The following is an 11,150-nucleotide window of genomic DNA, read 5'->3' as shown; positions in this document are numbered from 1 at the left end:
CTAACCAATGAGACATGTTAGTGCATATATCTTAATTACAAAATTTCCTTCTTTATCTATGACCTCAGTGCCCTGATAACTATCGTTCTATGTCTTATAAACGTTAATCCACTTGAGAAACATTTTAGCTTTGTGTTAACCATCTTAGGAAGTATTGTTTCACTATTCCTAATGCTGAGAACAATTGTCCATTTACTGGCCTTATCCACCTTCAGCCTCACCATTGTGTCCCATTTTCATAGTTGCTGAGTGCATATGTCACTGATGGTGCCAATACTGAGCCCTTTGGGGGACAAGCAAGTTTCCCTCCACTGCACTGTCTCCCATGGATTAGAGCCCCTGCCCCCCTCCCCACCCCCGGCAGTGGTGCACAGGAGTGCATATGTCACTAATGGTGCCAATATTGAGCCCTCTGGTTTTTCATCTGTTTTTCATGTGCAGAAGTCCTGGTTAAGTGCAACTTTGACGTACTCGACCAGTCTTATGGACCAGTTACAAATCAATTATTCATTCTTTGCAGAAATGCTTGTGTGAAAGCACACAGCCCTCACTCTTAATCTGTCCCTGCTTTGTCTTTGTCTCATTAGATTTTGTGAAGGATTGTCAGGTTTGCTAATCACAACATGTTTTACAGCAATTCTTTCATGTTTTGGTTATTTGCTATTTCACCCTTAATACATTTTCCTGGTACAGAAACCAGAAGTGTCAATAATCAGCTTTCCCTGTTAAATAGTGACCACTTACTTCCAGTCCTCTGTTGTTGTCTTTTCCCTGAGTAATGCATAAATATGCTAGCTATAGTGTGGTTCCTTATTAAATGCCGAAAGAATATGGAGTTGAATCCTATTCCGTCCAGCTGTTTTGGTGCAGTTTGTTACCCAGGTGGCCAGATGTATTTCTGGCTTTTATTGTTTTAAAAAATACCTTGTATTTACCCTGACTTGTCAAACATGGCATCCATCCTGTCATCTCTTCAGTGTTATTGGCTACCACTAAACTCACAAAGGAAAAAATTCTAAGCTTATTTATTATCAACTAAATTCAGACTTTTTCTACTAACTTCAGTGGATTTACTCAATATAAATATAATGTAAAAAAAGTAAGAATTTGGTCCAAAGTATATAAATTGCTTTTGCTAATGCTGCCTCATCTTACTTTTGCTGCATCACTTGTTTTATTTTTAATTAAAGATATGTTATTTTACTACCCTTTTTTCTCTCTCTCGCCTGTTCTAATCTATCATAACCCATTTTGTATCTTTGTACTTTTCAATAAGTTTTCCTTATGTTCTTCATACTATTACATTTATTCCTTTCATTGTCTTTTCCCTGTGCATTCCTTTCTGAAAGTGATGCCTTCATGCCTTGAGGGATATCCTACTTGCCATGGAAGACACAAACCAGTTAAAAGCTTCTGTTATTGACTATTTTGACACAGTTAGCCTTTTAAAGTCTGAAATTCTGCCTGGGAATGATGCAAGGGCTAATCACAGACAGGTATTGCAAACCAAGTTGTGATTTGGTACAAAAATTATGGTCTGCAGCTTCAGATACGCTAGTGGTCTAAGTCTCACATTAAGGTCACTGACTTTCAGCTGTAGATCTGGGACAGTAGTGATGGATGGAAAAGCATGTTCATGATGCTGCAAAATAATGGGAAAGAAAATTGGCTCCATTTTCTCCATTTACTGGCCTATCACAAGAAATCCTGCTGCCTGCTGTAATTTTTATCTGTTTCTAATTGAATGGAGAGTACAGAATGATTCATGTATGGCAGCAATTTGATTGCCACCCTTTCTCTCTGAGAAAGCAATATAAGGAAACAATAAAAATAATCAGTTTTTTCAAAGAAAACGGTCACCAAATGTGCATGCTTCTTACAGTATTGTTTAGCAGTACTCTGTTTCCGTCTTGTCGAACGGCAGCAGCATTTCTATATTAGCTCAGTACTTGCTACTATAATCATTCTAACTTGATATAAAAATTGGATTCTCAAATTTTCTAATCATGTTGCCAAACACAACTTCTAAATTTATAGGCTATCGTATTGAACTGAGTTTATTACCTATATACATCAGGTCTGTGATAGAGGCTGACAACTGCTGGAAAGAGTTATAAAGCAGCATTATGTTGTTTTATGTAAGCTTTTATTATACCTTACACTTTCAAAATACAAAATGCTTTGTTCAAGTTCCCATGTAAATACAGCTATACTTTCTGAATGTTTGTCCTTTTGTAATGGTTGGCTTGTTAGTGGTTTCAAAACAGTGAATCAGGAGCTGCTTGATGCTCAGTGGAGCTTTTTTCAACAATCATTATGCTCAGTCTTTATTTATACTGATAATAGCTTGAAAACAGTGTGGGTATTCATCACAAACTTCCCTTTTTAGGTATTGTCACAGAGTCAAATGTAAACATTGATTTTTGGGTAAAACTTGGTAGCGAGGGTATCAGAAAGGAAGTCTTCATAAAGTTTTGATGCTTCTCACATTTAGTTACATGGTAAAGGCAGGAATTTGGCCTTTCTAGATGTGGAGTTTTTGACTGGGGGTGGAGGGAACTAAGAGTGTTAGAAATACTAACGTTGTATTGGCTTCTTATCAGTTTGTTCTCTTCTCTCTTTTTTTATTTTTATTTTTTTAAAGAATATCATTAAGTCAGTATTTGCAGAGTTTTAAAAAGAGCATTATAAGCAGTTTCAGGTACTATGCTTGTTCCAGAGTTCCCCTTCAGTTTACTGTGAGTTTCATCATTACATTATTTTATTCTTAATTTCTTCCTCCCTTTGATTTTGTGTTAAATACGCAAACAAATGGAAGGGAGAAATATCCCAGTTTATATGGGATAATCAAATAGGCAAATTCCTTTGAGTTCTATAGATCCCATCGCTTAGCCCTTTTAGAAGGATGCAGCATTCCTACTGTTTGGCCACCTCTGCTGGCTGGTGCATGCTGCAGAAGAAGACTACCTCAATCTCCTCCATCTCCCATTTAGGCTAAATATTGAGGTTCAGAAAACTCGAGGTGGAAGCACTCTAAGTTTTGCACTTTCCTCTAAATGCCCTTGGTTAGATCAGGAGGAAACAAAACAGACATCCCCCGCTTCTGTGCAAGGGGGAAGCAGGTTACCTGCACTGGCTGATGCCGACAAGCTGGGGTTACAGAAGCAATTGTCCCACCAGCTGGGCCACCACTGATTTGCCAGCCCAGCCCTCTCTCCAGCCCCACCTCCCTGCCCCCAGCCAATTCAGTGACAGCCAGGTGCCTCCCTACCTGTGCTGCTTGGCTCATGGGTGGGGGAGGGGGCTGGGCTTGCATGGTGGTGGCATCTGCTCCCCCATCAGTGCACCATGCCCAGAGAAAAAACCCTGAGCCCTAGGGACTGCAGCAGCCATAATCCCTAGGGTCCAGGTGCTTCACACTCACTCCCCGCCCCCCAAGCCCTAGGGATTGTCTGCTATGATCCCTAGGGTTGGTTTGGGGCTTCATGAAACCCCTGGACCCTGGGGATCACAGTTGCTGCAATCCCTAGGACTCAGGGCTGTGTGAAACCTCCGGAACCTAAGGAATGTGACTGCCACAATCCCTAGGCCTTGGGGTGTGTGAAACTCCTGGCCTGTGGTGATTGCAGCTACTGCAATCCCTAGGGCTTGGGAGTGCATCAAACTCCCTACCCTAACTAAGGCAGCTGCCGTGATCCCTAGGGCTAAGAGATGTGTCAAATCCCCAGATCCTAGAGATCATGGCTGTGCCAATCCTCAGGCTTTGGGGTTTTTTTGTTGGGCATGGTGCACTGGTGGAGGAACAGATACCCCCCCACTACATGTGTCCGATCCCCCTTCCACCTACATGAGCCAGCTCCCACTGGTTGGAGGGGCCACCGCCTGACCCCCACTAATGGCAAGTGCCTGTCAGCAGTGCCAGGCAGCGGCTGGGGTGGGGACACAGATGCCCCGCTATAAAGATCCCAGCTGGGGTGAGCCAGGGCCAGGTCGAGGGACTCAGTTTCCCACCTCACTCGCCCCTCTGCTGCTGCTGGCTGAGCTGGAGAGGCAGAGGCTTTGCTGTCTCTGCTCTGCAGCAGCCTGGCAGTGGGGCCAACTCCACTCAGCCAGAGCAGATAAGGGAGGGTGAAGGCTCGCCTCCCCACCCTGCAAAGGGAGGTTAGCGGAAGGCTGCAAAGCATCCTGGTATACTGGGGGGATTGTGACCTAACTTGATTTGGGAGGGGATGTGGGATAGAAGTTCGATTGACTGGTCTAACCTAAACTGATTAAATCTGATAATTACATCCATCCAACTCTATCTTAAACTGGGTTCAGCTATTATGAAACCACTCTGAACTTTTGTTGTCACAGATTTGGACTGGTTTCCCATCACTTATACTGATTTATGTGTAATTTCTGTCCCTAACCTTAGAGTCTTGAGCTCCAGGGACTGCATATGGGCAGCAGCCCTCATTCTCCAAAGATGCCTGTTGGGCTTTACTACTGCAAAGTGGGGGCAGCAGATAGGAACAATTGAACCCAGTTTTTTGTACCTTTTAATTGGTGCTTTAAATGAAACTGACCTTGTTTCACTTGTCTTTAAACCCCAGCTCTTAAAATTTCATGTTGTCTGTCATTCAAGGTTTCTTACTTTGTCTCTTCCCTTTTTCTCTTTTCTAGATTTTGTTCAAGAATAAAGCCACTCTTATCCTTGAAGAGTGTAGCTATACAAGGAGGTGATATGGAAAAACTAAATTATAGCAAAAGATTTTTTCTAGGATAGTTAGACTCCTCAATTCCCCCCATACAGATGAGGCCTTAATCTTCAGTCTTAGGCAAACTTCCACTGGAAAATGCCGCATCTTTATTCCTGTGGCATGTCCTTTCATATGGATCCACTTAAATTAATTCAGCTGCGAATCTTTAACAATATTGACCTTTAAATAGCCAGCATGTTAAGTCTGGGAAGATGAATGGTGGCAGATTTTAAGGAATTTTTTTTCCTTGCACTGAAATTATGGTAAAATATTTTTCAGACCCACTGAACAGAATAACTCTGAAAACAGAACTGGAAATCATAATTAGTCATGGTACTCCAGCATCAATTGAGGATAAAAAATATGAAAATGTAGTGAATGCCTGTTGCCTGGCCTGGCCTTCCTCTAATACCCTAGAATGAATGTTGATAGCATTTATTACAGTGGTTCAACTTAGGGCTTTGGCACAGGTTACCGGTATAACATCAGAAATCTGTGGAGTGTTGTGATGTCATAAATTTATGGCATTTTTAGAGCAGTCTCAGGCGAAGGCTTCATATTTTTTTTTCACACCTGCATGACTGTGACTTGCCACTGGTGGGCAGGGTTGTGAACAGGAGCCAGGACTCTGTTTCTTCTCTGTGGTAGGAGAGGAGCTGGGAGAGTGGTATGTAGTTTGGAGGCAGAGCAAGCAGCATGGAGCCTAGGCTGTAGACCAGTTGCATGGTCTCATTGCCTGGGTGGGGCGTGTCTTTAGCCAGCAGGACCCAGCCAGAGCAGAGGGAGGGAGGGGAGAAATCTTAAAAAACTGTTTGAAGTAGGTGAGGGGGAATAAAGAGAAAGAAGTGAAAAAAAAAAATTAAAAACTTGCATGTGTCTCAGTGAATTGGGATTGGGTTGGAAGGGTGGGAGTTGGGTTAAAGGTAGACAAAGTCATGCTGGCTTGCCTGGAAGGCTGGGGAAGGGGAGGAAAAGCCAGGGGACAAGGCTGGGAACACTTGTTCGTTGTCGTGGCAAAGAACACACATAAGAGTAAAACTGAGAACCAGCATGCTTGCTGAATGGCACAGAGCACATAGGGCAGGGCTGAGAAACAGAGGGTTTGTGGGGCCAGGGAAACTGAGGCACAGTGAAGCTTCCTCCACTGTGTGGTCTCTGGTTAATTGAGCCCCCACAGCTCCCTGCGAAACAGGGACCCCAACCAAGGCGACCATGCAGCTGAGACAAACAAACAAAACAAGCACTGTCTCCCATGAATTAGAGCCACAGTGGCTCTGTACTGAGCACAGAGCCCCTCAGGCAATGAGACCATGTAACTGGAGACCACTAGAGATTTGGTAGGTGGGAAGGAGTAGAGTAGTTGGGACCTGTGCATTCTGGGATGCTGGATAAATGAAAGTAAGACATTTTATTTCCCTAGAACATCCATATGTTATCCTGGAACATCCTGGGCAAAATGAATCAAAGATAAACTTCGCCTATAGTGGTATCTCTCTAAAACTTTTCGAGAGCACTTATGGTGATTTAACAACCCTGAATTAATGATTGTTTCTGTTTTAAATGGCTTTATGATGTTTTAAGGTAACCTGTGCCAAAGCCCTTACTGTTTAAGATAACTCATTCTAAAACCTGTGGTGGTTATTCTTATCTATTTCATCAAGAAGCCTGTAGGGTAAAGGTCTCTTTAATAATTATTTCTTCCAATAGATCATGGCTCATTCTGATCTACTGTGTTGTAAATAAACCTATCCAAATACAAAGAAATATATATTTGCTTTAAGCAGTCATTCCATAAATCTTCATGGCTGTAATAAAGGTGGTTTTATTACTATTGTAAAAGCAACTAAAATTGTGGTGGGGTGATATGAATGACATTGAAATAAATAATAACTGGTTGAAACAACTTTTAATGAGGTTATAATCCTACAGACATTTAAAAATGTTGTTTTATATTTAAAAATACGAGTCAGCATTACTTTGCTAATACATTTCTTGAAATTATACACAAGGTAATGGCTCAGAAATAACCATGCCTCTAAAAACAGCAGCTTTACAATTAAAAATAGATCTGGATTTTATCTTCACACATTTGGATGCGTTGAACCAACTTTCATTCTTATGTGCCCACCGTGAAGAAGTTTGGAATGTTTTCACCAATAAAGTTTGCTCATCTGTGTCATCCTTGGTATGCTCTCTTCCACCCACCAGTTAGTTCCTACCAGCTGCAAGGTTGAAACAGCTCACTATCTATCGCGTAGGTTAGCTTCTTCTCTAGTTGCACTGTAGTTACTCTAATTGTTGTTTTTTTTTTTTTTTTTAATCTGGTCTTCTTTTCATTGTGAATTGGCTATAGTAGGAAGCACATTGTTTTAGCTTGTTGTGGTAGGTGACACTAGCGTTCTGGCTCCGCAGCTGACCTAAATGAAAGGCAGATCTAGTACTTTGATTGCTTAGAACAGCAGCAAGTGATTGTTAGGGGCAACAGCTAGGGTCAATTGGAGCCTGAGTATGGTAAGCTAATGCAAGTCATGCAGTGTACAGATAGGAGGAGAAAGGCTCCCCCACAAGTCTAATACCAGCTCTGTGTAAGAGTTGTATCCCATCTAAGTGTGAAGTTTGCAAATCACTTCAGAAACATGTACTAACAGCTAAAGAGTCTCAGTTCAAATCTAGACAACTCTGTGAGAGGAACATCCAACTCAGAATTGATTCAGGCAAAAGTTATTGAGAATACGTCAAGATCTCCTTCATGAGAAAGCAGTCAGTTGTCCACAGGCATAAGACAAATTCTTCCTTTTTCTTATTTCTTCCAGCAACTCCTATTTTAATAATTCTGGAAGAGACTGAAATTTCAAAAGAGGAATGCCACTTCTGCCACCTCTCCAACAGGTCTACACACCAAACTTCATGCTAGGTTGAGGGTCTTGGATTAACTTTCTAGGATGTCCCCTTTCTCCCCACCTTGGTTCTTGCCTTGCCTTTTTCAAGAACTGGACTGAAATTATGACTGAAGAGTGGATCTCCTAGGTCACCCAGGATGGTAAAGATCATTCAATTCTAGCTCATGTCTTTAGTGGCCATTCTCACAGGTCCCTCAGGCAAATCCTTTACTTCAACTTGAATACCATAAATCCTTGGGGTTCAGGGCAAAAAGTTGCTCTTACTTCCTTTTCCCAAAAGAGAAAGGCAGATGGTGATATATGCTAGATTTCAGGTGCCTCATCATATACTTACTGGTACATTGCATCAGACTTCATGGTGATTCTAGGTAGGTCACATGGACTATCCCATTACCCTCAATCGGTGGTTCTCAACCTTTTTTTTTAACTCAGCAACCCTCATAAAATGCCAGTTCTTTGTTTTCCTAATTTCTTGACTACTGAAAAATAAGAGAGCAATTCTCCTGCAAAGAACTTGGAAAGACAACAGCAGATCAGAATGCTTTCAACACTAAAATATTTCATATTTAAAATATCTGGGTTTATCTTGTGAATTATGTACATGTTTGCACAGCTAACAGTGTTAATATTGCATCAAAGTGTGTGGCATCCTGGTTGAGAATCACTTGGTTAAGGAAAGATAAGAAAGAGTTAAATTGCAGGCAGTATTGGAGGCAGAAACAGACTTTGAGTGTGAAATAGAATAGAACAGATATTTGAAATATTTGGCATATTCTTGGCCTGAGTACACATATGTTAACAAATCTAAGATGTTGACTCAAGCTGTATTCTGCTTATAACAGATGTGAGACTCAGAGTTAAATATTACCTTAGTCATGTAGTTGGAGGTCTCTGGAGCTGTTCATTCTCAGAATTAGCTCATCTTGGTGTAGGAGCAGTGAATAATATTAGGTGACACCACTGGAAAAGCATTGTGGCTTGTGCTTGTCACCTGGAATAGTATGCTCAAAAAATATTTAAATCCATATTTAAATGAGGAGAGATTGAAAAGATGAGGCACATTTAGTTCACAAAGAGCTTGCTTTTAAAATATATTTTAGAAAATGGAGCTTATGGACATAAGACATTTATTGAGGCCAAGAGCATAATAGGCAAAAGACTTGCTAGGATCCAGCACTAAAATTGATGTCCAAGGACTTTTGTGATAGGAAATATGGAACCTTTTATAAGTTGTTTTCTTCAGGAAATTTTGTGGAGATATTTTGAAACAACTCTTAGCCACTCATTCTACATAATTGTTTAACACTGGAACAAATACTCTGTTATTTATCTTCATAATTAAAGGATTTAAGACTATTTAAAAAATGATTGAAATATTTTACAACAAAAGTCTCTTTTTTACATGTTTCCTCTATTTATTGTGACCTTAATGCTTACTAATACTGTCTAAATTATTTCTGTGATTTTTATTTATTTCTACATAGAGCAAGAAGAGTACTAGTGCATCATTTAAATCAAGATCAGAACTGGAAGGGTATAAAAGTGCCTCATGTTGTTAATTCTGGTTTATTTTAACTTTCCCAGCAGATATATGGAGTGATCACTCATTTCAGACAGACCCTGACTTGCCACCGGGCTGGAAAAAAATCAATGACATTGCAGGGATCTATTATTGGCACATACCAACGGGAACAACCCAGTGGGAACGTCCTGTCTCCATACCAACAGATCGTCAGGGTTCAAGGAAAGGATCCCTCAGTTCCATAACTCCATCTCCAACCCCAGAAACTGAGGTAAAATTTAGTATCTTCTTACCATAGTATATGGTATATATATTAAAAAAGAAAATAGGATCTCTTTCAGCCATTGACTTGCACTTAAAACAGTTAGCAAAATAAGCTTTAAAATACAGACCATTTTAGCATCCTTAAATGTAACAGTCTATTGATACCTCATATGTATCCATCTTCCATGCATATTTTCATGGCCTTGTTTCATGAAGCATCTTAAAGATTGAATATTTAGTGTGAAATCAGACATCCAGTGTGATTCAAAATTAGGCTGGGGAAGGGTGTACATGCATGCATGTGAAACTATTAAGGTTCCCTAGAGTGCATTAAAGCAGTACTCTATTGTACAGGTACAGACTACATACAACATCCACATATTAACTATCCTGTGACTAGGCTTTTTATATGACATCTTCTGCCTTTTTGATTCAGTTAGCTGGCGTGTCACATATACAGACATTCGAAGTTATACCTGAGATTCCAGGTTCTAAATGGAATCATTTATGTTGCATAAACGCACAGCATTCTGGTGCGTTTTAGCATTCTACCAGAAAAAGTATCTCTGTTCAATATATAGGTTTGTGCTAAATGTTTACATTGGTAAAGAAAGGGAGAAAAGAAAGCAACTTTGTCTTCTAGTTTGGAAAGAGGGAGTAGAGCAAAATGTGACAAATATGTTTAAACTGTAATAGGACATTGGAATAAACCTTTGTGGGACAATCCTATGGGGTAATTTATTGAAGTCTGGGTAAGACGTAAAATAAACCAAATGGAACAGTATATTAGAGAAAATGGACTTAATTTATATTGTTTAAATGTACATACAAGAAAAATGTTGTATTTCTTCAAATGCATTTGAATGTAAAACATTAGGGCACTTACACACATGCAGGGAGGCTGCTCCAACGTGCTGTAATTCACAGTAGTTATTAAATAGGTACTTTGCGTCGGTCTTTCATCAGTCCCATGGGACGCCCATGCCCGCTACAGGGCCGGGAAGTCCGGGTGAGGGTGATCCCCTGCCCTCCATTAATGCTGACTTCCTGAAGGAACATCTTGAGAAGCTGGATACCTTCAAGTCAGCCGGCCCTGACAATCTTCACCCCAGGGTACTCAAGGAGCTGGCGAGCATCATAGCCCAGCCTCTAGCACGGATCTTTGAAAACTCTTGGCGCTCTGGTGAAGTGCCCGAAGACTAGAAGAAGGCCAATGTGGTGCCTATCTTCAAGAAAGGGAGGAAAGTGGATCCAGCTAACTATAGGCCCATCAGCCGACTTATATCCCGGGGAAGATCTTAGAAAAGTTTATTAAAGAGGCCATCCTTAATGGACTGGCCGACGCCAACATCTTAAGGGATAGCCAGCACAGGTTTGTTGCGGGTAGGTCTTGCTTGACCAATCTCATTTCCTTCTACGACCAGGTGACCTATCACCTGGACAAGGGAGAAGAGATTGATGTCATATATCTTGACTTCAAAAAAGCCTTCGATCTGGTGTCCCATGATCGCCTCTTGGAGAAACTGGCCAATTGTCGCCTTGGGTCCTCCACGATCCACTGGCTGGAAAATTGGCTCCGGGGTCGGACCCAGAGGGTAGTAATCGATGGAAGTCACTCATCGTGGTGTCCTGTGACCAGTGGGGTCCCCCAAGGCTCTGTCCTTGGACCCATACTGTTCAACATCTTCATTAATGATGTGGACACTGGAGTCAGAAGCGATC

The 11,150-nt window shown here is 41.1% G+C and overlaps 1 protein-coding gene across 2 annotated transcripts in view; it reads left to right on the top strand.

Moving 5' to 3' along the window:
- The window catches only part of APBB2 (amyloid beta precursor protein binding family B member 2), a 290,361-nt gene that overhangs the window by 161,693 nt on the left and 117,518 nt on the right, over nt 1-11,150 (top strand). The window contains exon 5 of one of the 2 annotated variants that reach the window (XM_025192056.1): nt 9,230-9,435. In XM_025192056.1, the coding sequence (XP_025047841.1) occupies nt 9,230-9,435 (206 nt within the window). Of the gene's footprint in view, nt 1-9,226; nt 9,436-11,150 lie in introns of both variants that reach the window. The other variant, XM_025192055.1, reaches the window with a different exon arrangement.

The sequence above is a fragment of the Alligator sinensis genome, unplaced genomic scaffold (genome assembly GCF_000455745.1).
Source record: "Alligator sinensis unplaced genomic scaffold, ASM45574v1 scaffold1550_1, whole genome shotgun sequence".
NCBI lineage: Eukaryota > Metazoa > Chordata > Crocodylia > Alligatoridae > Alligator > Alligator sinensis.
This window is presented reverse-complemented; position numbering and strand designations above follow the sequence as displayed.